This window comes from Vidua macroura, chromosome Z (assembly GCF_024509145.1).
Source record: "Vidua macroura isolate BioBank_ID:100142 chromosome Z, ASM2450914v1, whole genome shotgun sequence".
Classification (NCBI taxonomy): Eukaryota; Metazoa; Chordata; class Aves; order Passeriformes; family Viduidae; genus Vidua; species Vidua macroura.
Genome location: NC_071611.1, coordinates 24,426,398 through 24,453,865, shown reverse-complemented (window position 1 = coordinate 24,453,865; position 27,468 = coordinate 24,426,398). Strand labels below are relative to the sequence as shown.

General features: G+C 41.4%; 2 protein-coding genes across 5 annotated transcripts in view; one reads left to right on the top strand and one right to left on the bottom strand.

The window, feature by feature from the left end:
• The window catches only part of LOC128821486 (zinc-regulated GTPase metalloprotein activator 1A-like), a 29,234-nt gene extending 17,634 nt beyond the window's left edge, over nt 1-11,600 (bottom strand). The window contains exons 1-6 of one of the 3 annotated variants that reach the window (XM_054002602.1): nt 11,301-11,600; nt 10,138-10,224; nt 9,195-9,291; nt 7,884-7,975; nt 6,755-6,814; nt 5,680-5,717 (exon numbers count right to left, since the gene is read on the bottom strand). In XM_054002602.1, the coding sequence (XP_053858577.1) occupies nt 5,680-5,717; nt 6,755-6,814; nt 7,884-7,975; nt 9,195-9,291; nt 10,138-10,224; nt 11,301-11,412 (486 nt within the window). In that variant the 5' untranslated portion in view covers nt 11,413-11,600. The remainder of the gene's footprint in view (nt 1-5,679; nt 5,718-6,754; nt 6,815-7,883; nt 7,976-9,194; nt 9,292-10,137; nt 10,225-11,300) is intronic. The other 2 variants (XM_054002601.1, XM_054002600.1) reach the window with 2 other exon arrangements.
• A 7,857-nt stretch (nt 11,601-19,457) lies between these two features.
• DOCK8 (dedicator of cytokinesis 8) overlaps nt 19,458-27,468 on the top strand; it is an 89,391-nt gene continuing 81,380 nt past the window's right edge. For both annotated transcript variants that reach the window (XM_054003223.1, XM_054003222.1), the window contains exon 1: nt 19,458-19,629. In XM_054003223.1, coding sequence (XP_053859198.1) covers nt 19,577-19,629 — 53 coding nt within the window. In that variant the 5' untranslated portion in view covers nt 19,458-19,576. The remainder of the gene's footprint in view (nt 19,630-27,468) is intronic.

Genomic DNA, 27,468 nt, shown 5'->3' with positions numbered 1-27,468 from the left:
TCATCTAAGACAGTAATTCAGCACTGCATGGAAAAAAGATAAACAGAACAACATTTTTGCAAGCAATAAAACACATCTGAATTAGTATGAGGGAACCCAGCTGAAAAGGGGCTGACCTAAAACATATGATTTCTTGTGATAGTTGAGCTGATTTAGAAAGATAGTGACTACTTAAGGGCAAATCACCCCCTTCCCCTCACTCTTCTACCAACTCCTCCACAAAAGTTCTTGCAGAACACAATGAAGTTAACTTGCCAAACTGCTATGAGGTTAGATTTGCTCTCTTCCAGTCCAACACAAATTAATGAGAGGACAGGACTGCTGATTTACCCTTTTCGTAAGTCACCTATTAGATAAGCACAAATGAAAGGAGAAACCAAAGTAATCCAAACAAAAAAAATCTTACAAAGGAAGATTACTCTCTTATTTTTAAAACATTATTCTTCAGTTCTCTGAGCCACTTGCAGCCATTTTAAATGCAGAAATATTAAAAACACTTCCACAGCATGGAATTTTAAATGATTGTTATAGATGGGTAATGCAGTGGCTGGCTCCTGCAATTAAAGGATGAATATTATGTGTATATTAAGAGAAGTTCTATTAATGTATAGTTACATTATTGTGATTTCTTGTTTGGATGTCCTCTGTTCTCCCCACAGTCCCCCTTTCCCCCCTGTATGGTTGCAAAGAGATGGCTTTGGTAGTTGGGACATGTGGAAGGAGGGCGTTTTAATAAACCTTTGAAAAATGAGCATTGTTTCTCACAAATGAGGGCTTGGTCCGGGATATAAAACCTCATCTCTGTGGCCCTAGGGGATTTTGGACGACAGGCATGCCTCTGCCGGGTTTAACAGAGTTGCCGAGTTTGACCTCTCCTGGGACCATTGGTGATTGCAGGTTGACACCCTGGAGACAACAGAAGACTGAATAACAAAAAGGAAGAGGGTGAAGATAAAGCCCCCTGAAAAAAAATGCAGAAAAAAGTGCATATTGTGTGTGTGTGAGATGGAGTCTGGGAGTGTGCTTGGAGTGTGTGTGAGACTTAGGAGAGAACCACAAGCAGGAGGGGGAACTCAAGAGCACCTGGGGAGGCCAAGGTGAGAGTTACCAGATTTAGTGGGTATTAGATCAGTAGGAACTGTCAGTCAGCGGCAGCCACGAATGTACTGGAAGGTTCCAGGCACATACAGCCACTGGTGGTGGGAGTCACCAACTGCGGGAACTGCCAATCGGATCCGTGTGATGATCCCGCAGGTGGGGCCACACAGGTAGACTGGAAGGGAAGGTTCCAGGTGCGCGGGGCCACCAGCAGCAGGAACAGCTGAACAGTGTGGACCACCTGACAGAGTGTGGGACCACAGGGGTACCACATGGGACAGCAGCACACGGTGCAATGCGCTTCCAGTGTGCACTCGGCATGATACGCTTCCAGTGCTGCCAACCCAGATGAGGGGGGGCGGTGGCAAGTTAGAGCATGCTAGGTGTGATTGCGTACAGCACTGCCAAATTTCTGCACTTGCTGACCCAGTGGAGTCTGCTGAACAAAGTTTGCATGCAGCACTGCTGACAATCGGGAGCTAAGTCAGTGATCTGGGGGCCACGCAGCTGTGGGAGCACATGTGAGTGGCTCCCAGTGGTTGCCCCACACTGGTGCTCTGGAGGGCACTGGGCTGTGGCAGCTTCCCTGTGATCTGCCAGCATAAGGCTGCGCGACTCCAGGAGCCCAGAAGGGTAGCTTTCAGCAGTTGCCCTGCACTGCACTGGAAGGCACCAGAGCACTGGACCATGCCAGCTTCCCTACGGTATCTGCCAGCATAAAGCCATGGCACTGCAGGAGGCCACCTGGGTGGCTTTTGGCAGTTGCCCTGCGCTATGCCAGAAGGCACCAGGGTGTGAGACTGCGGCAGTGACAACTTGGTTACATGGGACTACAAGCGGGTAGTTTGTTTGCTTTTGCTTTCCAGGAAGAAGGTTAAGGGTTTATTTCCTTTCCTTTCCTTTTTTTTTCCTTCTTCTCACTGTTTGGAAAGCGGGCTAGAACCTGTAATTGGCTGATTGGGAAAGTGGGCCTTGTTGGGAGGCCCTGTGGCTGGCCAATTGGGAAGGCGGGCCTTGCGGTAGGATTTTTGGTTGACTGATTGGGAAAGCGGGCCTTGTTAGGAGGGCCTGTGATTGGCTGTCAGGATAGGACTAGGAGCAAGTAGGGAATCCCTAAAGGAAGTAGGAAGTGAAGAGATATCAACAGGTATACCCTCAAATAGTCCCCTGGGAAGAAAACTAGCCCAGTCGAAATATGACCCCAACACCAAAGATAAGGACGAGGCTAAGATGACAGAGTACTCTATGACAGAGTGGACTATAGGAGAAGTTAGGCCCGATCATGTACTTTGGCTGAGATATGGGTCGGAAAAAAGAGTGGATATATCGGGCTTTAAACATCTATGTAAGGGCTAAGAAACCATTTAATCAGGGAGTGACTACACTGCTTGTTGGGAAGAAGAAATCTCGCCTTCAAGGGTGGGCGTGTTTAAAGTAACAAAGAGTAAAGAATGGGACCCATTACACTATTTGCCCCCTACACTTCCACTGGCACCAACTGCACCTCCCTTGTCCTTTCATGGGCCTACTCTAAAATACTAGAAACAGAATGGCACAGCAAGAAGACGACAGTTAAAGGAATGAGAACCAGGGAGTGACATTATCTCCTCTGAGGGAAGTACCACTGAGTGGGCATAGGGGGCAATTAGATTTCTAACTGTACCACTCAATTCCTCTAATGTATGTTCAAGAAAGAGTTAAAAAGATTACTAGAAGACCCCATTAGATTAGCGGAACAGTTAGATCAATTTTTAAGGCCAGCATTTATATGTGGGATGAAATGCAATCAATAATGATTATTAAGAAACCATGTTATTTACACCAGAGGAAAGAGAGATGATCTGGATGGCTGGGATGCAGATATAGGAAAGGGAGCACATGCAAGGACCCCCTGGGGATCTGAAGATGCCCACTATATGCCCTATTTGAGACCACAACAACCTCAGGGGAAGGCAAAACATGGAGGAAAGATTATAGAACTTTAATTGTAAGGGATATTAAGGGATATAAGAGGCAGCCCCGCAAAGCCAGAATGCTTGTAAGGCTTTTGATGAAGAACAAGAGAGGAAAGAAACCTCAACAGAGTAGCTAGAAAGACTGAGGAAAAATATGAGGTAGTATTCAGTTATCAACCCTGATACAGCAGCCAGATAGACCTTGCTAAAGATATATTTCATCACCCATGCATGGCCAAATATATGGAGAGAATTAGGGAAGTTGGACAGTTGGCAAGAAAGGGGATTGGAGGATCTCTTAAGAGAGGCACAGAAAGCATACGTCAGGAGGGATGAAGAGAAAGCAAAGGAAAAGGCCAGAGTAATGTTAACTGCCATTACAGAAGAACAGATTTTTTTTTATTGTAAGAAAAATGGACATATCAAGAGAAATTGCTGCCAAAGGGAAAGGGACCTGAAGGTTTACGAGAATGAGTGAAGAGGGGAGACGGAAGACTAGAGGTGTCAAGGGCTCTGCCTATTGGGAACAGAGTATCAGGAGCCCTTGGTAATCTTAAAATAAGTCCCCAAACTGAAGAATTTGAATTTTTGATAGACAAGAGAGAGCTGAAAACACTTGTGTTTGTAAAATTCAAAAGGGATGCAAGAAAAGTCAAAATACCATGCAAGTAGTGGGCGCAAATGGGGAAAGGTTTGAAAGCATTACCCCTCAGTGGGGAGGTCCCTTTTCAGGTACTAACCACTGAATCAGCTGTGCAAACCACAGAGCAGCAATGGACTCATGTCAACAGAATTAAAGGCATGATGGAAGAACCCAAAGAATGGACTATAACATCCAGACCACGTAAGACAAGATTGACTCTTAAGCAGAGACTGAGAGATAACCAGAGAAGCACTAGGATGTCCAAAAAGTAGAGTCACACTTCCACCAGCCAGCTTGAGGACTGTTTTAAGTAACACTTTGGGTGGGGAATTTGAATTGTATCAGTTATTGATGTAATTGTCCTATCTTAATGGGTGGGGATTGCAAGTGTCTGTTGAGGGGAAGTACACAGGGAACAGTGAGAGGTGCTGGGGTAGTTCACTTGGGCATTGACAAGTAAGACAGGAACTAGAGGGCAAGACCAGGCTGGCCCCTGTGCTCGCCACCAAGAAGATTATATAGCCCTGCTGCGGGCAGCAACCCCGTAAGCATAGTAAGGTGGGGGCAGAAGCTACACCAGACCTCTATCATTCCTCAGTTGTCTTTTCCCTACAGAATCCAATACAGGTACAATTGACAAATAGAGTACAATAGGGACTAGAGGGCCAACTCAAGCTGGCCTCTATACTCACCCCCCAAGATACACCTGCTATGGGTAGCAATCCCATGGGCAGGGTAGATGAGGGTAAAAAGCTATACCAGACCTCCGTGATTCCCTTTTGTCTGCCCCAACCAATTCATGTCATCAACTCCACCAATCATTCTGCTTAAGCAAAACCTGAGGTTTTATTTTTTCCCCTTATCCCACTGTCCTCACTCACATCAACAGATACTATTATGACTCAACCAAAATAAAATCTGACTCAAGAGAAATAAGAGTAGATAATCAAAATTAAAAATGGGAATTAATTGCTCGAGCCAAATGACTTACAGAAAAGAAATAGGGGGGTTTGGTATAGATGATTAATGCAATGGTTGGCTCTCGCAATTAAGAGATTAATATTTTATGTATGTTAAGAGAAGTTTCATTAATGTATAGTTACGTTATTGTGATTTGTTGTTTGGATGCCCTCTCTTCTCGCTAGAGTCCCCCTTTCCCCCTTGTATGGTCTTTCTTCTTATTCAGTCCTTTTGTTCTATTTTGTTACGGTTTAATAAACTGTTGAAATTTTAAAAGTGAGCGGCATTTCTCACAATGATGAAGGCATTTTTTCATATGGTCACCTTTTTTTGAATCCTGCAAAATCAATACCCAATCAAAGCAGTAACCTCCTAAGTTATTAAGTTGCAGATAGTTATATTTACACCCACCTATTACCAAAAAAAAGGGAAAAAAAAGCTGAACTATTTGAATTAATCACAATTTTTGCTGACCCAAGCTTACTGTTCTATATGCCTGTTCTTACATTATATTTTATATACAGATTACTCTAATACCTGCTCTTTTTGTCTGCTTCCATATAATATTTTCATGTGAAGCAGTACCAGGACACTCTGTGCTCTCATTTATCCCTGCCACAGCTACCATTACATTAGTACCCTTCCCAGACCGAGCCCTACAGTTACCACACTGTATAAGACATCTGTTCTTAGTACTCTCCTTTCAAGAAACACAGAGCACTGACCAATTTCTCCATTGTTTTTACAGCAATTGGATTAAAAGCAACATTCCTGAGTGAAGAGATAGATCTAGAAGAAACCAAGAACTTAGCAACCTGGCAACTCTTGTCACTCCTGTTGCTGTGTCTGTATGAATCTGAATTCCTGCAAAAATCAGTAATTCCTTGTGCCCAATCAAAAGATAGTAATAATTCAACCTAAGAATTACAGCTATTGTTAAAATTAATTAATCCACATGAACATTACTGCAATAGTTGTTCTAATGCTGCAGTTTTAAACCATGTAACAAATCTAGTAACTTACCTGTAATCCGTGCTTTGCATCAACAACAGACACAATACCTAAAATATTAAAATGGAATAGAAATGTGCTGAAAGCAGTTGACAGTTTAATAACTTGCAAACCTCCTGTACAAAGGAAACAATATCAGCACATTTACAACTAGTTATAATAAACTGGAAGCACTGAAAGTATGTGAACATTAAACTTGTTATCTAAGTATTTTTTTATTCATTGTCACATCTGCAGTAGTAAAATGTCTACAGAACCATGTGAGATAAATTCTCACAAAGTAGATGACTCATCTTCCACAAGAGGAAATTGTCTGAGGTATGCTTTTACAGAATATTGAAACAAATTAAGGGACTGACTGATGTATGCAGCCATTCTGATGGTAAATGACCAGGAATTTCCAAGTCTCTGCCAGAAACTTAGGAAGCTCCTTCATGTTGAACTCAATGTTTCCTTCCTTGGTTAGATGGGTATTTCACAGACTGACCAAAATGTTAGTAGGGCATTTTTTTAAGCCAAAATTAAACTTTTTTTCCTACATTAAAAAATTGCTCTTTAACTACATATAGTGATGACTTATCTTTCAGTAATCTCATGTTTTTATTAGAACACAGCAAATATTAAAGCCAATGAGTACAATAGGCAAAGAAAGCAAAAAACAAAAGGTAGAAACATCCAGGTGTTGAGAAGTTATAAATTCAGAAAAATAGGAAACCCTTTAGGAAACACTGCATTTCAGGAGAAGTGGGGGAAGGAAGAAAGAAAAAAAAAAGTATGCTGTAATATTACTCCTAAATGAGGTTTTATAACATATAGCTAATGGGATTTTCTGCATACATCACTATCAAGAGCTGTCCATATCTGATCCCTTAGAAAATCATTACACAACTTTTTCTGGATTTAGCAAGATTGAGCACCTCACCAAGTAAATAAACAGGGATATCTCTGTGATCAAATCTGGCAACGTGAAAACCAAGTTCATAAATTTCAAACATTTTCTGAAACCTTGCCTTAAAACACCAATAATACATTACTCCAAATCCAGATATGAAATGCCAACACAGGAAAATAAGCTTGCACTTCTTACCATCAAGATAGATGTCACTTCCCAGCTCAGAATCAACCCAAAACATGGAGGCCACAGCTCCTAAGAAGTGTAGTATACATACAGTTGCAAAACTGAGATTTTCCCAGTAAACTACCAACATTGAGGTATTTCATAGAAAAATTGTATTTGCAGTGCTAACAATAAGATCAGTGACTAAAGTAATTCCAGCACCTGAAACTATCTACCTGAAGTGATACGATGCAGTCCTTCAAACACCACTCTGTATCAGACTCAAATACCTGTCAGCTGTTCTAGTGCTTACTCAGGCAAGATATAGCAGGGATCACAACATGAAATCGTTTTCTGGTATCTATTGATTTTTTTTCCAAAAAGCTTAATAGTTTTCCAATTTGACTCAGACAGAATTTGTGTGTAACAGAGGCCAAATCAATGTCCTGTCTTTTTAAGAAAATTACTTTATAATGACAACTATTTAGCTTTGAGCTGGAAAGCACCAGTCTCCTAAAGGGGAAACAATTGAATTTCTGATAAGAATTTCCTTCCCTCTCCATCTACAACAGATTTTTAATGTGGATGATTTAGAGAAAACTGTTTTGGATGGCTATTTCTAACATGAGCTCAAGTTTAAACACTTTTTTAATAATAAATACTACTAAAGAGCACAGAAGGATTTTGTAAAATGTATTATTGCTCTTTAAGAAGAATGTACTGGTCTGTTTCACAGTATATTTTACGACTCCACAAAATATGAGGCCTATCACAACCAGTGTAACAATACAACAGATGCTAACTATTTAGACTTTAAAAGGAGGAATGTAGAACATCAAAAGTGTACTGAAAACTACTACTTTCAGAGTATGCTTCTCTTTGCTAAGCCCAGTGCTTTCTCTAAATGGAAATACATTGTAGCTGTATTTCTACCAAGCTTTAGAATCAATTTAGAGCACGTTCAGCAAACAGAACCCAAACAAACACAACCTCATATCTGCACCTTGAATCAATTCATTAGTGTCTCTACCAAAGCATAGGCACCTGACAACTCACCACTTTATATTACCACTGTCGAAGTGAACTAACTGGTGAGCAAATAAGCACTTCATAAAAACAGAATAATTATCATGGTTATGAAAATTGTAATATGAACTACCTGGATCTGCCAAACCAGTTGTTTCTAACAATATATAGTCAAATTTTCCTCTCCTTTGCATCAGGTTCTCAATTGCTTTCACACCATTGTCCCTGTAAGAAGAAACAATTAAACCTGAGAACAGAAAAAACAAGCTAAAACATGTATTTAAATGTATCTTCTGATGCAGAACACAGTGTCAGTATCATCAAAGAAAAAGGTTTTGAGTCAGGACATTTGCAGACTTACAGTTTTCAATGAAAATTTAGTTATCTGCTGGTATATTATTAGGCAAATTTTAGTTTTCTGTTTCATTTTGGTCTGAAAATAGCATTTGCCTAATCCCACCAGGCGACTTAAAGATTTGTTTTCAAACACTGAACAACCTGTAAAGGACAGTAAGGCTGTGTAGATATGTAACTATTTGGTTTGGCAGCTCATAGATACAGAAATAAGGGGTGAGGTAGAAATGAAGCATGCTGCCCTGCCTTTCTACCTCATCTACACCAAGATTAACATGCCATTTACTTAAATTAGAGCTGATGAAGTCAGCCTGAAGCAGAAATGTATAGCATTTACATAAGAAACCAATGTACATAAAACATAGCAGCATGTAAAAACAATAAAAAAACCAGTGTATATAAAACTTTTATGCTTCTCTTAAGACAGCATCCCTTCCACCCCAGAAAAACAGAATCCACTAAGATCCTCCATTTTCCACTTACTACCTATTACTATTTAAGACAAAAGATCAGTTCTCCCAAATTTTCAGGACAAACAGGCCATGACCCTTATTTACAAACTTAGCACAAACAATTCAGCACTGAAAAAAACAGGGTAAAAAAAAACATGTCAAAGGAACAAATACTCTCTTGCTTTTTACCATGACCATCAGCTTACAGATTTGGATACCGTGTCTCATTAGGTCACAAAAGGTTTTCCATTCATCCTTTTTGATGAATACAATATTGAAGTAGGAACCAATGTACAAAGAAAGAAGCAGACTAAGTGTTTCGTGAGGAAATTCGGAAACCTGAGTCCTAGTTCCAGCCTACCTGAATATTCAGCTCTCTATATGGAAGTATATTATACTAACAGTAGAGGGACAGATCCCTACTCAACAATAGCCCCATGGTGTATAAGTTGGTATTTAGATTACTTTTCTGAAAGACACTAATTCCAAATCCAGTAAGGCAGCAATAGGAAATAAATTTCTACCTCCCAAATTCCAATTGTTTTATCCAACAAAGGAATGAAATTCTGGAGGTCTTCTCCCTTCTTCAATTCCCCACAATATCCACTGTAAGAACTTGGACAATAGCCCTTACTCACTTTACTGAACAGCACAAGCAGCCATTTCTGAGCTCCAGCCATTCTTCATAGAGCTCTCCCCCTTGACTGATTGCCAGAGATTTCTCCAAGGCACTTCCTGAAAACACAAGTAGTGCTATATTTTTAATCTACAATCTTGCATAACAATGCCTGTAAGAGAGAGATATGTGGATTACATTCTTTTCTCCTGAGACCACGTTTCTGACATGTTCTTAAGAAATTTGTATTTTCTGAGAAATTTAAAAGCTAAGACAAAGCTTATTCCACAAAGATCAAACCCCATTGGATGATGGTACATCCTAAGTGCCACAAACTTTGCTAAAAGAAAGGGATGCCAGCCTATGCCTGCCTATCAAATAAAGGCTCTGTCTGCACATTTTATTTTAGGCTCTGTGACCAGAAAAGCTACGTGTATCTTTATTGATGAAAACAAACCAACAAAAAGCCCCCACCAACACAGGATAAACTGTAAACAATGTAAGCTTCTCACTATGGTACAGATATGAAATTACAGCTAGAGCAATTAAAAATCCTGAAAGCAAAGAGTTCAAAGAACCATAGCCATCAAGCATACATCTCCCCATTTTCTTGGTGATTTGCAAATAGCTAGGGGAAAGCAAACAAAAGAAAATATTATGTACCAACATATTATTTTAATTTCCATTTGCTTGAAACTGAGTGGGACAAATGGAGGTATAGCACTTTCCAACAGGGTGATGTATTTACTCACTTTACTCTGAGGGCCTACATTTATGTGCAAAATAGATTAATGCATGTCACTATTTTATGAAAACCAGCAAAAAGACTCTCTGCCCTTCTGAAGACTATGAGATATGTTAATAATTTCAGTAATGGATTTAAAATTGCAACAGTCTTGGTTTCCAGCAGTTTTATATACTTGTCATTTTGTGGCAAAAAGAAAGATTTCTGCATGTTTACATACCTTCTCCGAATTCATTCAGAATAACTGCTATTCTTTTATTGTGCTGTTCTGTGAGTATGTAATTTAGAAGAGTTGTTTTTCCAGCTCCTAGAACACAGACCATATTTCTATTAAAATGTAAAAAAAAAACCCATAAAGTTTCAAATAAAAACTAAATACTATTATGCATGCACATGTACACTTCAAGCAATTCTAAACAGAAGTTTTCATTCTATTATCCTACATTCTATTCTAATGATGTAGAAATTAATTTGTAGATATATTTCAACCCATAGAACTATCAGGACATTAAATCTCAGTCTTAAATGACTCACAGATTTTCCATTCATTAAATGTCAGTACTTGGTAAACTTATAAGTTCCCTACTAGCTGGGCGGTTTTTTCCTACAAAACTAACTTCTATGCTTCTCTTTACAAAAGGCAAACTTAATCTTCTCCCTCTTACTGCCTTTTCTGACCAGTTCTGCCATCAGTAACCATGGATGTGCTACTAACTGCCTTTAAACGGGGCGTTGTTAAAAAACATGTTCACAACCCCTGCGACACCACCTTAGGAGCAGTTTCATCCCATGCACAAGATCACAGAATTGTCAAGGCTGGGAGGGATCTCTGGAGATCATCTAATCCAAAGCAGGTGACCACTACAACTAGGGAACCTTTCTTACTTGTCCTTAAGAGGTTTTTCTCTGCAACAGTGTGATGCAGAACAAAGTTACAACTTTTAGAAGAGTGATGGAGATCCTAAATTTAACCAGATTCTTACAGTCCATAACTGTGTGTAGCACACAGTAACTCTGCTGGTCGAGGAGTACGGGAAAAACGTCCAACTTCACCTTTTTCAGACCGCAACGCAGTGTGCATTTAACTGAGCCAAACACGTTGCGCTATTCTGACGCAAAGTGACCAAGAGCCGTTTGTCAATCGCGACCTGAACGAAGCGGCCTCTGAAAGCAGGGTGGTGAAAGCAGCAACGGGTGCCTACACCGCTGCTCAGAGTGGCCCTGCAAATCCACTGGAGCGGCCGGAGGGCCCCGCGCTGCACACCCGGCCCGTGAGGCGGAGGCCCCCCGCCCGGCAGCCCTGGCCCCGCGGCCGCCCGGCCGCCCGCCCGGGCCTTGCCTGTCTGCACGCAGTCCCTGCCGCGCGCCGCTCCCGCTGCTCACCTAAGTACCCCGTGATGATCGTCACGGGGATCTTCCTGCCGGGGCCGCCATCGGTCTGCTCCGTGCCGTCGGCGCCTATCGGGACCAGGTCAGGGCAGTCCTCGTCCTCCATAAGCGCTGACGGCCCCGGCCCGGCCCAGCCCAGCCACCCCCACCACCGGCGCCCCCCTGGCGTCACACTCCTGACGTCGTTCGGGTGGCGTCATCGGAGTGACGTCACCAGGTGGTGTCACGCACCGCCGCGCCTCGGCCCCCAGGGCACCTCCCCCGCGCGGGGTTCTGCGCAGGCGCAGCTCGGGGAGCGGGGCGGGGCGGGGCGCTCTCAGTAAAGGGAATTTTGGTTCGCGGCGTGTCGGCGCGGGCTGGAGCGGACCGCAGTGCCTGTGTGCGGCAGCCTCCTTGCTCCAGCAGGGACATCGCAGAGCACGTGGCACAGGAGTGTGTCAGACGGTTCTTGAAAATCTCCAGTGGGGGAGACTCCGCACCCTCTCGGGGCAATCTGTTCCGGTGCTCAGTCACCTGCACAGTAAAAGTTCTTCCTCAGGTTCAGGTGGAACTTGATCCGTTTCTGCCTGTTGCTTCTTGTCCTATTGCCCGGCACTGCTGAGAGGCGTGCTGTCCTGGCTCCACCCTCTTGACGCCGTCTTTCATGCGCTGGTAGTCACCGATGAAGTCCCCTCTTCTCAAGGCGTTGTTTCTTCCTGAGTCTGAACAGGCCCAGCTCCCTCAGCCTTTCCTTGTAAGAGAAACGCTGTCCTTTAATCACCTCTCTTGCTCTCTGTTGGACCCACTCCAGGAGCTCCATGTTTCTCTTGTCCTGAGGAGCCAGAACTGGACACAGCACTCCAGGTGTGGCCTCAGCAGGGCTGAGTACAAGGGCAGAATCACCCTCCATGACCAGCTGGCAGTGCTCTTCCTAATGCCCCCCAGGATACCATTGGCCTTCTCGGCCACAAGGACACGCTGCTGACTCAGTGACAGCTTGTTGTCCACCAGACCCCCAGGTCCTTCTCTGCAGAGCTGCTCCCCAGCAGGTCAGCCACAAGCCTGGTTCAGACACACAGGAGCACTGAAGGAACCCCAGTGTGAATAACAAACACAGTGAAGGATGCATGTGCTGTCATCTATCTATAATCAAATAATCAGCAAGATGAATGTTGGCTTTCTCTGCTCTCCATTAGGGACTGCGAGGGGGCACACACCATGTGTAAGAAACAACTACAGTTAATTTTAACAGTGTTATGTGCTCCCCGGCTTTTTGTGGGCCAGAGGTTTAGCAAATAGGTAACACATTTCTCCATGTCAGAAGGTGTAAATGCAACAGTATCAGGGAGGCACAGAGAGGGGATTGGCCTGATGCATGCTTATACATGCACATGCCCAAAACCTAGGTGGGGTTCTCTGCTCTCAAAATAAGGTTCAGTAGCACTAGTTTGAGTGCTGTTATGGCAAAATATGCTAGGCTTCATCTTGTTTGTCCATCTTATATGGCTTGTAATAAATGTACTTGGTATTTATTCTTGACTCTTCCTAGGTTAAAATATTTAATACTGATAATATTTGATGGTATTCCACTCTAAATAGTTGGCATCTCCTTTCATCATTCTAATTTTACCAAGCATGTGAAAACCTGGTTTAAGAAATGATAAAATAATTCATTTAATACATTGATTCAGCCTGTCCATGGAGATACAACCATATTTATTCCAACAGAAATACCCACAGTATGCACGCTGTTGACTTCTAGAATTTTAGCACCAATGCATTATAAAATGCATCTTTTTGCATTCTTTTTTCAGTGACTCAGATCACCTTGTATGATGCATCCTATTTTACAGGAAAAATCTGATCAGCTTTTCAAAGCTGTATCTGCTAGAACCCTGCCTGGTGGTAGATGTTTTTGCTGTCCTGGAACTGCACAGCTTTATAAAATGTTATTATTAAGACATTGATTTAAAAAAATTACAAGATTGTGTAAAAGAGGAGAAGGTCAGAAATGCATTGGGAATAAGCAGTTTTGCATTGCAGTGCATACTAAAAAAGGGGTGTAGTTGTCTTTCAAAATTAGACGATTTGTAATACCAAAATTTCAATTACATGTCAGTGAGACATCTGGTATTGGGAAAGAAAGGTGATTAAACCAGTGTCATGGTTCCTTAACTGGTTCTGCTTTTCATCAGCTCACATAACACTGCTTATTACTTTTTTTCTTTTGAACAAAATTAACTAAAACAAATACTATGGTTTCTGGGTTTTCTTTTGGTTTCTTTAAAGTTTGTATTCAAATACTAGAATTTTGCTATATTCGCTGTCCTTTCTTTTCTGCTGAACCATGTAATAAAGTCTACTTTGTAAAGACAGATGTAAAACCTGTGTATTTTAGTTTGGTAGCAGCCAAATGAGCATTGCAAACTTAAATCTGGGTGGCACAGTTGAAGCGTTTTATTCTAACATATTTGTAGATAAAACATACAACATCAGAAAGCAAAGTGTCTCTGGGTACCAGGAAGTTGTGTTTAATTATTACTTTAGTTGGCTGCACTTGAAATAACTTACTCCCTTTCCTAATACTGAAGATCTCAGTGCAAGCCAAGGCATTTTAATGATGGACCAAAGACTGGTTTTAATGATGGACTAAAGTGTTTAAGGCTTTAGCATAGAATTAGGGAAGGAGACTATAACAGGAGAATAAGGAAGACCATTGCAACTTGCTAATTCCTGATACAGTAGCAAGGGGAGCATGATCTGAGCAAAACAGCAGGAGAAGAAAATAATTGGTATTTCAGTATTATGTTGAATATGAGTCTTAAAGCACAATAGCCCTGTGAGAAGGAGGTTCCTGCATGTTCCTACTAGTCAGTATAGAACTGAATATAGTTCAGCAACTCGGAGAAAGGAATTGCAAATTCATACAATGATACCAGTTAACCTGCAAAACAATAAGGAAATGGATATTAAGTTCAGTTTTGTAATCACAAAATATAAGCTGGTATGCAGATGCATAACTTCAGTCAGTATGATTTGCATATTCCCCAGGGTACATTTACTCCTTTCTTGTCTGTTACCTGTTAAACTATTCCTATATTAAGTTATTTTTATTTTCTTATCTGTACTTGCATTGACAGTTTCTCCTGATAACAAGACTTCGTTTTTCTTTGAAGAATGCAGGTTATTCACATGTCATTTAAGACAAGGAAGATCTTACTTCAGCTAGTGCACCTGCTTTTTAACCCTGCTACTTTTTATGGCTTATGTTCTCAATATGCTGATATAATCTGAAACTTAGTGAAACTGGGAACATTAGAAAAAAGATATGGTTTACAATCAGAATTTAAATATCAGACATCATCTAGCAAGTTGCCTCATTGTATGTAAGAAAATTATGTCAGTAAGGGAAAATTTTGTGAGTGTTGTTTCTGCTAGAGTTTTGTTCACTGTGAAGGTGAGCAAACATTTCTGTTTGAGAAACTCAGATGTGAATTTGGCCAGTAGAATTTGTATTTCTCTAGAAGAATTTGCACAGACAAGTGGAAAAAGAGGATATGTTTTCACATAGACTGGTTTTCTTCTTTTAGACTCAAGTGTTTTATAAAAAAAAAAAAAAAAAGGCTGCAAAGTGATCTAAGTTCCCTTTGTTCTGCTTCACCAACACAAAACTGAAACTTAAACCTAGGGAGTAACTTTAAATTTATTTTTTTACGGGAATTCAGTATTTCCTTGTCAATCTATTTAAAACATTAAAAGAAATAATGGAAAATTAAACTCATTTTTCTGAGGGTTAGTCTACTAAATTTCATATAACATTTTTTGTTTAAAGCACTTTTGACTAAGTTACTTAGATTTTACTGGATACAGTTGAGATCTGTGACAGAAAAACCACTGAACTTGATGGCAGCTTCCTTTAAGGAAAGAGTGTCTAGCTTCACTGGCTACATTACACTCTTCTGATGCGGTAGGAAGGTCGAATATGAGCAAATGTTAGCAGGCATTGTGTGTTCCTGGCAGGTTGCAAACTGAGATCATTACAGTTTTCCTCTTGGTGTGAACCTCCAGATATTCTTACGGGCTCATCAAATCACATTTATTCATTAGTGAATTCACCATACCACTGGTGTTTTTTGCCAAGGATGCAAACTTAACATTATAAAAGATATTGAGGAAACTCCCATGGATCTAACTCAATTGCTGGTCAATCAGCAAAGGTACATCCTCTACAAATAAACAGGTGACACTTAAGCAGGGCTTTGTTGGGATACAGGCCATGTTTGTGGTAAGATACAAAGTTGTGTTAGCAATATTCATGGTGCCCTGATACTCAATCATGCAGTAGCATTCCTCACAGGGATACTGCTGCCAATGAAGAAATTTGAAAAGGTGTACCTTACAAGGAAAAAAAAATCCTTGGTAGGTGACATGTAGACATGCCATCATGCCAATCATTGTTTCTTCCAGTGTTTCTTTAATCCCAACTTTCAAACCCCTTCAAAACAATTTGCAGCAGTATCCATTCTTCCCAGGCACCTATACAGAACTGGTGCTGACATTACCACCACTCAGCTGTTCTTTGTGGCTGGGCCTGCATCTCCTTAGCCTGCCCAGGTACAGTATCCAGCCAGCCATGGACCCAACACCTCCTAGTCAGGTGCAGGAGGAAGACCAAGTTGAGCATTTGAAACCCAAGAAAAATTACAGGAAAGCATAGGTTTTGACTGATTCTAGGGGTGAGGTGGTGAAGCAATGAGGTGGGGAATGCAGGCATGATTTCCACTAATCTAATACACCTAATAGCAGCTACTGACACCCAAACAAGCTAGTTTTGGAAAACGATGGTCTGTTCTGAATTGCACTGTTTTCTTTAATTTTGATTTTTTGATGCCTTCACAGGAACTTGGTTTGATGAAATTTTTTTAATCCTCTGACTGGAAAGATCTTGTTCTACTTCGTGTTATAAAGGAGTGTTTAGACTTCATTGCTTTGTATTGGTAGGTTGGTTTGTTGCAGGAATTCAAACAATACTGTTTGTTTAGCAAAAAACTGGAGCATGCACTCATACTGACAGTATTGAATTGGATAAGATAACTTAAAAAAATAACTTCACCAGCTTCTCATCTGGTAGTGTTCCAATGAGTTAAAATCATGTAAACTTTCTTAATAGAAGTCCTTTTTGTAAGGAAAAAAAGTACTTTTTTCTTCTTCCCCCCCCCCCCCCCTTCAAAAAAGGCAATGTAACTGCTGACATAATAGATTAAATGAGTATTTGATGAGTTTTGCTGCTTCTATGCCAAAGTAGGGTTTCCAATAATTTAGTTCATTGAAAAAGAGGAGAACTTTAAATTATCTAAGTATTTGTCCTGTGTCTGCTGAATATATATCCTGGTTTTGACTGGTTTGGTTGCGTTTCAGTAGAATAAATTTTCTTCATGGTAGTTGGTATGGGGCTGTGTTTTGGATTTGTACTGGAAGAAGTGTTGATAACACAGGGACGTTCTTGTTACTGCTGAGCTGCTCTTCCATAGCATCAAGGCCTTTTCTGCCTCTCACCCCAGACCACCAGTGAGGAGGCTGAGGGGGCACATGGAGTTGTGAGGGGACACAGCCAGGACAACTGACCCCAAATATCCCAGACCACATGGCATCATGCTCAGCATAGAAAGCTGGGGGGAAGAAGAAAGAACAGGGGCTTTTCAGACTGATGACATTTGCTTTCCCAAGTCACATTACCCATAGTGGAGCCCTGCTTTCCTAGGGATGGCTAAACACCCACCTGCCCATGGGAAAAAGTGACTGAATTCCTTGTTTTGTTTTGCTTGTGTGCACAGCCTTTGTTTTCCCTATTAAACCGGCTTTGTCTAGAACCACGAGTTTTCTCACTTTTATCCTTCCAATTCTCTCTTCCCTTTCCACTGGATGAGAGTGTGAGACATAGTTGCCAGCTGGGGTTAAACCATGGCAGCATCCTCTCTCTCAATGTATATACATACTTGCCAAAACTTTAAAGTTCTGGAAACTTTAATTTTGTGTGTCTTCTCAGGCATTTTTTTCCTGCATGTGGCTAAACATTTTAGAGCAATCCTTTTGTCCATGCTTACCTAGACTATATGAAGGTGCAATATAAACAGTTGTATCATTAATAAATGGATGTATTTGTGCTCATTTGGTATGTTATCTGCATTTCTGCTCTATTACTATAGCAAGATTTAGTAATCAAGGAAGGTCTCTACTTCATGCCACATGAGCTATTAAAATGAAGCCTGGATTCTTTTTTGTACCTTCAGTGAGGTAGTGTCTTGCCAGACCCAGTATCTATGGCATTCAAAAGTTTTTCTCGTCACCAATACATGTTGAACTACAGCTAGATATCAGTGATTTGTAATTAAGTGATATTTAAGTTCAAGTTACATGTAGGTAAGTGGCTTTAGCTTTATCTTGGTGAGGTAAAGACAGGATGGGTGTGGTGGGTAAATTCCAAGCAATAAAGTGTCCAATTTATTCTTCCCAAAGCAAATATTTGTTAGGTAACAACATCCTATTAATAATAGATTTTAATATTTTCACTCATAAGTTTCTCTGAACTATTTCAGATCTTGTTCTGCTGTAGATCCTTGTGGGTTTTCTTCCCAAAAACATACCCATATTTGTTTCAATTGCTGAATTTTTATTTACCTCTGTTTTCTTAAACCTCTTTGGCATTTCTAGATTTCCCTAGGGGCCCTTAGCCAGAGGTTAACCTAGAGATTAACATTCATATTTGAGACCATGCATACTTAACAGTACTTCAAAGAATGGTGAATCCTACAGAGATTCAGAAAAAGGTAATTGTTAGTAGAACATTTTAGGCCCTCACTGTTTGACAATCTTCTGTTCCATGCCTCCTATCCCACTTTTTTCCTCTAGACTCCCTCCAGGTTACTAAGAATGGAGAGATAAACTATGACTGCCTTCAATGGGTGAATCCTAATGTTGTTGCCATCAAAGCACAGGTTTAATAAAAACAAGACAATCTAAAACTGAACTGCTTCTACTACCTCAAAATTCATCTGTAGAAACCATATTTGGCTTTTGTTTCCCCTTTCAAATGAAGGGTGAGTTCTCCTTATCTGCAGCAGCAGTGAAAACTACATCAAGGCAGAAAGAAAAACACCAGTCAGGAAACATAATTTTGTAACACAACCACAAGATACTTAATAAAAATGGCCTTTTTAAAAAGCTGAGCAGTAAGTACTGGTGAACAGAACAGCAGTGCCAAGCTTTGTGCCAAGCTGAGCTGGTATCTGGTTTTGTTACCTCTGAGTTTTTCTTACACATACTGTTTAGATGTAAGAGAAACAAAGATCCTGGGTGCACAGGTGTACTGGCAAAATATTGTCCCAGGTAAAGAGTTGACATGTATTTACCTTTCACAACTTGCTGTCCCTACTTGCCCAAACAGCTCCATCTATGCGCCGTTGGGGCCGAAGGAAGGTACCTGGCTATCTCTTATCCCTGTGGGGCAGTGGGCGTGGTTCTGCCCCGCTCCGAGCAGCCCTACTCCGGCCTGCTCCGCCCGATCCTGCCTGCTCCGCCTGGCAGGACATGCTGGAGCCTCGGCTCCCGGGGCCGGCCCAGCTACGGCAATGGCCAGCGGTGCGCAGCAGTGCCCGCTGCTTCTTCGCCCGCCCCCGCAGAGCAGCGTTTGACCCCCGGCGGGCGTGCATATGTGTGTGGGTGTGGTGTGGTAGGGCGGAGGCGTCTGACACTCGCACTGCAGTTTCCAAAAGAAAAAGGGTCATGCGGGGCGCGCGTGGATTCCCGCAACTATGCGTGTTCAGATGTACACGGTGCCTTCCGTTCCTGTCCATGCCTAAGCGCTTGCCTTCCCCGCTGCTTCCCTCCAAAATGCCCCCCGGAGGGCTCAGGGTTAGCCTCTGTAAAAGAGGGAGGGAAATTCCTGCTCTCCCCCAGTGCCTATGGGCGCCCTGGCCGAGGCGGACGGCTGGTGAAAGCCGCCGGGAAGGCGCAGGACGCCCGGGACGCCGGGCTGGACGCTGCTGGCGGTGGGGAACACGCGGCAGGGTGAGCAGTCTGCCGTGCACTAGGGCAGATCCCTCCCACTCCGGCCAATTTCAGTGAGGAAGGTAAAATGCGGAAGTTGCCACCCAGAACTGTCAGTGGATCGTCGGGTTTTTAGCCCGGGGCACGCAATTAAGAAAAACAAATAAATGAAATAAAGCCGCCCTTCGTGCGTACAGCCAGTCTCGGTCCTCGTCGGCAGCCGACACCCACGGCTGCTCGCCCGTATGGCGACGTTACCTGCCGCAGACAGGAGGGCGTTCGCCCTGAAAATCAACAGGTAAGCGGCTTTCCTCGTACCCGGCAATTACCCCTCGCCTGGCCAAGACAAGCGGGCGGGCGGCGAGAGCACGGCGGGACGGCTCCTCCCCCGGAGACCCCCGGGGCGGGGAGCCATCTGACAGCTCCAGATAGCCGGGCTGGCCAGCCTTCGACGGGCGCTGCTCCGCGCCGCCCGCTGCTCCTGCGGGAGTTGCGGACCTGGCTGCACTTCTGCTGTAGGGTTTGCTTTGATGAAGGGTACTCAGACGAAGCCGGCCGTGGGTCCATGTCCTCTGGAAGGAAGGAGACGTCCAGTCTCACCCCAGGAGTTCGTTCCCTATCTGTTCTGTTCGAAGAAGTTCCGAGTTCTTTGGAGGGGCTGCTCGCTGGCGATGGGGCGGGGGATTTGGGTTCCCCTTCACAAGAAGTGGCAAAATTACTTGATCCCTCTAAATTAGCGCTCCTGACAAATGAGGAGTTCATGTAGAGCATCAATACTGCAATGGCATACATCAACTGGATTCTTTTTTCATTCTTTCGTCTATGAAAAGGAAAAGTGCCCCGATGACTGAAAATATATCTACCTCCCACATTCCCTCCCTCAACCAAATATATTAATATGAGTTCGGCTGTTGGAACACCATACTCTTGAGACTAAACTTGCTGTCTGATAGACTTTGGTGTCTTTTCCCAGGGAAGTCCTGACTCTCAGCTTGTCTGTGCTCTGTGGTGGCAATAAGAAACCAAGACAATTATTTTCATATTGTTAGGTTAAAGAAAAAAACAGGCCTCCTTTTCAAGAGTCTTGTCATCTGAGACAAAAACTGTTTCCAGGGTGTTGATGTAAGTAACAGGCACCTGAGTTTGCTGACACATAAAAGAACAAATAGCATAATGGTAATATAAACTAAGGATAAGTCTCTGTGCCAGAGAGAAAAGTATGCAGAGAAACTCCACCTCCTCAGCAGTTTTTTGGAAGACATGGGGTTTGCAGTCAGGGAGGATAAAATTAGCTCCTCTGTGATGTGCCTTTCTCATGGCAGAATATGCATCAGCGTACCTTTCTGTATCCGTTGGGAATTTATTTTAAATTTATGGTGGAATATTCACAAGAGTGAGACACCATATTTAGAAGCCATCAGATGAGCAGCTCATGAGAGGAGCAGGCCACAATTCCTGATCATTTGGAGACTTGCTTGAACAGAAATCATAACTAGCCGATGGTTACAGAGTTTATTTTCTTTCTTCCTATTTTTAGGGTCAGCTTTTTGGCAGCTTTTCCTAGCTTTGGTGATGGTCACTCTTCATCTCTATGACTAAAGCAGCAGAAAGTAGCAGAATCATAGCAATTAGTTCCACTTCATTTCACGAAGATTCACAGAAGTTCTGTTAGTAAGAACTGTTCTGAAATTAAATTAGCTATATTTTTTTAAATTTTCTTTTTCTTTTGAATCAATAGTGAAATAGTATTTTTCATAGCAAGTTAAATGTTGAAATATATTATAAAAATATTCTGAATATTATTCCTATTTAAGTGTGTGCCCTTTTATTTTGTGAACATGGATATTCTCTTTTACACTTACACTTTATTCTCTTTTATCAGTATAGTAGATATTTTTAGAAGGATATTTTGTTTCCCTTTCTTCAAAAGCAGCAGGACATTTTTACATGCCTCCAATGCCGTTTGTACTGCTGACAGAAGAGTGATCTTTGCAAGAAGCATTTTTAATGTGGTAGTTTGGATTTTTTAAAGTAATTTTTAAAATAAGAGGAATAATAGGTTAGTGGGATTCTTGACTGTACACAAAAGGTTAATTTACAGCTGTAAAATTTTCTTTCTTTTCAGAGTTTGTGACTTCTTCAAAATACAACTTGTATTGAAAGTTGAACATTACTGACAGGGCAACATTTTCAGGAGTTAGTACATTGACTCTATAATTACTTTGCATTCACTACAAATTTGCATGCTTTTTTGTTCACTCCTTCTTTTGCCAGTGATTTATGTAAGCCATACACTGTTTTTATGAGGACCAGCAGAATTTTAGGTTCTATTCTGCCTAAACTTCAGCCACCTCCCTGCTAACCCTGGTGTGTTTGGTGAGCCATGACAGATATCTGACCAACCTATGAAATCTGTTCTGTAAAAAATCAGAAATAACATGATACAAAATATCTTAGTGGTCTCATTAGGATTTAAATTTAGTGCAAGTTCATGAGCACTGGAGTTGCAGATGTTTCAGGAACAGCTATTACATGACAAGCAACATATTTGTTTAAAGCTAGGTCAAACTTTAAAAACAGGTCTTCAAATGCCTTCAAACTCTTGTATGCAACCTGCCTACATAACCATGTTTTCCTATCACTTTATTCTTCCTTCCACCCATCTGGGGTCTGTTGCCCCAACCTGTTGCTTCCTGCCTTTTTTAATCCTGCAAAGACTTGCACATATGCTTTTAATGCATGTATGTAAATAGTTCCTTCTGCATTAATAGGATAGGTTTTATGAATAATGATGTTCATTCCTATGTAGAAGTGAAGGAACAAATTTTTAGTGTCCCTCAAGTCAGGCAGCTAGAAATCAGCATGGGACACAAAAAGCTAGATCATCCTTGCTGAGCTTAATTCAAGATAATAATTAGAAGATATTTGGATTGTGCAAAGTAACTGTGTCTACTTTCCCATCACAGTATTTATACCTAGGAATCAAGGAAGTTAAAAAATAATTTTGTAAACCACTGAGGAGAAAACAACTCATCATGGCTAGAAATGTGGGCTCTAATATGTACCAGCTGAGCATTGTAGGTTTGAGAGACCAGAAAATCTGACTTTTAATCAGTTTGTCATGGCAGTGTGTTAGGATAAATGCAACATTAACAGAAGATATATTCTATTTTTATTATTTTTGTTTAGCTAGTGTAATTTACTGTCTTATCTTTCACATAGGTCTTGCAGCAGTAATTGTTTGCTTTAACTTCAAGTGAAGAAAATTGTGCTTCAAGCACGTAGCTGGGGCACTGGTCACCAATGCTCTACATTAAAAACATTTCAACACACAAATTACAAAACAGAAGGTTATCAAGAACAGCAATACAGGTCCCTAACAAATCACCTAGCTTTCAGTAATTTGTCTCTTGCAATTAAAAACCCTCCCAATAGACATACTCCTCAACTGCCTCTACAGACAACTGTTGTCTGAATTTCACAAGTATTACATAAGAAATTTTCAACATCCATTTCTGTAATTTCATTTCCTTGTCCCTGAAATTGCCCAGTTGTGCAACAAACTTAGCTTTTCCTGTTCTAGTTTTAAGATGTGTACTTAAGGATGTGTTTACATACATAGACTTATATTAAACAATAACAAACTCACACTATCAATATTAAAGGCAACAACTAAAGATTTCAATTTTTTAAAAGCTTACATTAAAAGTCATACTCATGTAAAATTCTCCAATTGTATCAAGAATTCCATTTTACATTAATTATGATTTTTTTTTACCTGAAATGAAACTATCAGCTTAAAAAAATTGTAAAGAGTGTTGGGTCTGAAGATTCACAAGAATTTAGCCTAAATGACAAAGGCTGTTGTAGAAGAGTTAAGCACAGTGCAAAAATTGTTTTCATTTCCTACATACTCTGATAGCAGATTGCTGTTCAATGCAACCCCTTCATCGGACTGAGACTAACATCTTTTGATTGAATTTCAATAAAACCATTGTTATATGGTATAGTAAGATTTTAACTACTTAAAAGCATTGACCAGACTCCATTGTATATACTAAGCTATTTATTTTCATTTTTTTATTTTCAAACTCTAAATATATAAAAGAAGCTCCATAGAGGACCTCAGTCTTTTGTATGTACATTAAGTTTATGTAGTAAATATAAAAATCTAGTGTATACACGCATACATGTGTGAAATGGTAATGGTTTGGTACTTGGTACACAGAAAAGAGAAAAAAAGTAAGATGAACATGTTTCATATGTTAGGTATAGCAATGTAAGATAACAATTTATAATAAATGGGCATTTTTCTAAGACTTCCACAAAAATAAATGAGATTATTCTTCTAAATACTTGGGACAATTACATGGAGTTCACATGCACGGGGTATACAGATCAAGTTTGCATCTTAGATCCCTAAAAAAGTTTGCATTGGAAGGTTCCTACAATGATCATGTAGTTCCAAACCCCCTGTTATTGGCAGAGATATCTTTCACCAAGTCAGGCTCTTCAGAGCCCCAACAAACCTGGCCTTGAACATTTCCATTGATGGGACATCCACAGTTTCTCTGTACAAATTGTTCCAATGTGTCACCACCTTCACAGTAAAGAAATTCTTCTTAATATCTAACCTAACCTATCCTCTTTCACTTTAAAGTGAGAGGAGTCACTTTCTCCCTTGTACTGTCACTATGGGCTCTTTTAAAAAGTCCCTCCCCATAGTTCTTGCAGGTCACCTTTAGGTACTGGAAGGCTGATATTAGGCCTTTCCAGTGCCTTCTCTTCTTCAGGCTGAACAAATCCAACTTCTCCAGGCTGTCCATCCCTACAGGAGAGGTGCTTCAGCTCTCCTCTGGACTCAGTCCGAGGGATCTGTTTCCTTCCTGTGCTGGGGACCCCAGAGCTGATGCAGCACTGCAGGTGAGGTCTCAGCAGAGCAGAGGGGCAGAATCCCCTCCCTGGCCCTGCTGCCCACACTGCTCTGGATGCAGCCCAGGAAACGTGTGGTTTTCTGGGCCTTAAGCACGCATTGCTGGGTCATATCCAGCTTTTCATTCATCAGTACCTTCAATTCCTTCTTTGGACAACTATTCTCAATGAATTCATTTCTCATATACAGGTCTTGGTTGCCCTGAACATGTTCAATGCCTTGCGCCTGGCCTTTTTGAACTTCATCAGGTTCATATGAGCCTTCTCAAATCTGTCAGGGTCCCTTCCCTCTGGACAGATCCCTTCCATCAAGTCAATCAAGTGAACTACTCAGCTTGATGGTGCACTCAGTCCCACCATGTATGTCATTAATGAAGTTATTAAATAGAATTGCTCCCTCCACTTCCCCTTGAGGAACAGCTCTTATTACTTATTTCTGTTCTCTGGACATTGCACATTCACTGGAGATCAAGCAAGAAAGCTATCAAGCTAGTTCCTTTTCCAGCTACGAGTCCATCCATTAAATACATGTCTCTCCAATTTATAGTAAGAAAGTTGTAGGACACCATACAGAAATTCAGTTGGGTAACACCAGTTGCTCTACCCATGTCCACTGATGCAGTTGCTTCATTGTAGAAGGCCTCTAGATGAGTACAGCATAATCTGCCCTAGGTGAAGTCATGTTGGCTGTCTTTAATCACCTATTTGTATTCCATGTGCTTCATTATAGCTTTCAGGAGAATCTGTTGCACGATCTTACCAAGCACTGAGGAAAGGCTGACTAGCACTGTTCCCGGATACTGGTTTTGTTTGTAAATCATTTAATCTGGCTATAGGAAATAAATACTGGAGTATACAGGAATATCACCATACTTTTTTCATCTTTCATTCAATTTTTTTCCATTTTTTTTCAGCTGATTACAACATGTGTTTCCTTCCAATTGTCCACAGCATTTTTCTCCAATTTCTGGTTTACAGGGATAGATTATAAACTGACCAAAGTATCTGCTCAATTCTTTCACAGAATCACACAATAGTTAAGGCTGGAAAGGACCTCTGGAGGTTATGGCCTCCAGGGCCATTTAGACCTAGCTGCATATGATCACATCCAGCTGGATTTTGAAGGCCTCCAAGGAGACAGACTCCACAATTTCTTTGAGCAACCTGTGCCAGGGCTCAGTCACCCTCATGGGAAAAAGATGTTTCATATGGAATCTCCCAAGTTTTGGGGCAGGCCCATTGCCCCTAGTGCTGTCACTGAAAACCACTGAGAAAAGTCTGGCTCTGTCTTCTTTACTCTCTCCCTTTAGATATTTGTATAAATTGATAAGATGCCCCCAAGCCTTCCCTTTTCTGAACAGTCCCAGCTGTCTCAGTCTTTCCCCACTGGAGAGACACTCTGGTCTCTTTGTCACCTTAGTCACCCTTGGCAAGTGTTTCTCCAGTATCTCTGTGCTTCTCTTGTACTGAGGAGCCCAGTCTTGGGTAGAGAACTTAGGTATGTCTTACCAGCATCAAGCAGAGGGCAAGGATCAGCTCCTCCAACCCACTGGCAATACTCTGCCCAGTGCACCCTGGCATAACATCTGTCTTTTTTGCAACCAGGACATATTGCTGGCTCATGTTCAACTTTGTGGAAGTCTCAGTCTCCTACAACAAATGTAGTCATGGTCCTCTAGGACCTCTGATGCTTTCCTGCAAAGCTGTTCTCCAGCTAAGTGCCTTCCAGCATATATAGGTGCATGAAGATGATCCAGGTGCAGGGCTTTGCACTTTTTGAACTACACAAGTTTTCCATCAGTCCATTTCTCAAGCCCATTGAGTTCCCTCTGAATGGCAGCATGACCCTCTGGTGCATCAAGAAGGTAATGCTGCACTGTCCTCCCACTTCTGTGTCATCAGTAAACTTGCTGAGGGTACACTCTGCCCTGTCATCCATATCATTAATGAAGATGTTAATCAGGATTGGATCGAGTACTGACCCCTGAGTTTTACTGCTAGTTTATACCCTCCACCTAGACTTCTTGCCCCTGATCATCACCAACTGTTCAGGAAGTTTTCAGTCCAACTCACTGTCTTTTCATCCAACTTATACTTCATCACCTTTAGACATTATTCTTTTAGACAAATGAAGAACCACATCTCTTTACTCCAAGCTGTTTTTTCCCAGTTTGTGACATCATTGTCTTGGTGTCTTCTGGATTTGTATTCAGCATAAGGAATAGATTGTACATGGCTCTAAAGCAGGTGAAGAGAGGGGAAAGAAGACTGGGTGCTCTGCAACTGCATATACTACTCATAAAGACCAGTCCCCACTGCAGCCTCTGCACATAGATGCTTTACCTTCCACCTTCCCACTGCTTGAAATCAAGGCAGTATGAGGGAACAGAAAAGATAAAAAGGACTCAATACCATGGTTTCATCCCTGTTCTATCAGTTACAAGTGCTCACAGTATGTGAACAACTAAATAGTTATTAAAAGCCTCAGATGGTTCTTCCTCTAGGCATATTGACCTGTGTGTCATATTCTGGGACATTTTTAACAAGTACTCCTCCACTATAAGGGAGAGACATAAATTAGCAAAAGTGGATTGTAAATCAGTTATGGGAGTAAGCTGAAGAAAAAAGCAGCATCATAGGTCTAGATTGTGCCATAGGGTAATAATTTATATTTTTGTTTAAATTTCCTGTGAGCATCTCCCCATTTTTTTAAAAGTAAGATTATTCAGGATGATGCCTTTACTACATTTGGTATCATAGTGTCTATCACAAAGACTAAAAGCCCTTTCCTCTGTCATACTCTGCAAAAATTGCAACATTTAATGACTAAAATATATGTAACTTTTAGGAAGTAGAAAAGAAATAGCAAGAGAATGTCCTCATAACTACTTGTCAGAGGGTACTGGTGCCTGGGTTATTCATAGTGACTTACTTTTGGTTTTTATTGATTACCCTTTCTGGAGTCATCTGCCTGCCATACAATGAAGGTGATAGTAGCCACTTAAGTAGGAGGTTGATGACAAACACAGGCCCACCCAGCCATATCTCTGTGAAAAATTACAAGTGCAGGAAAGATAGGCTCCATAATACAAGGGTACACTTTATCAGCTGGTAGGCAGCTGTAGAAACTGTGTCTTTAAAGAACAGTTGGTCATACAAGCAGGATACTGTTGTTACAGTTGAGACAGATGTTATTGACAGCTAG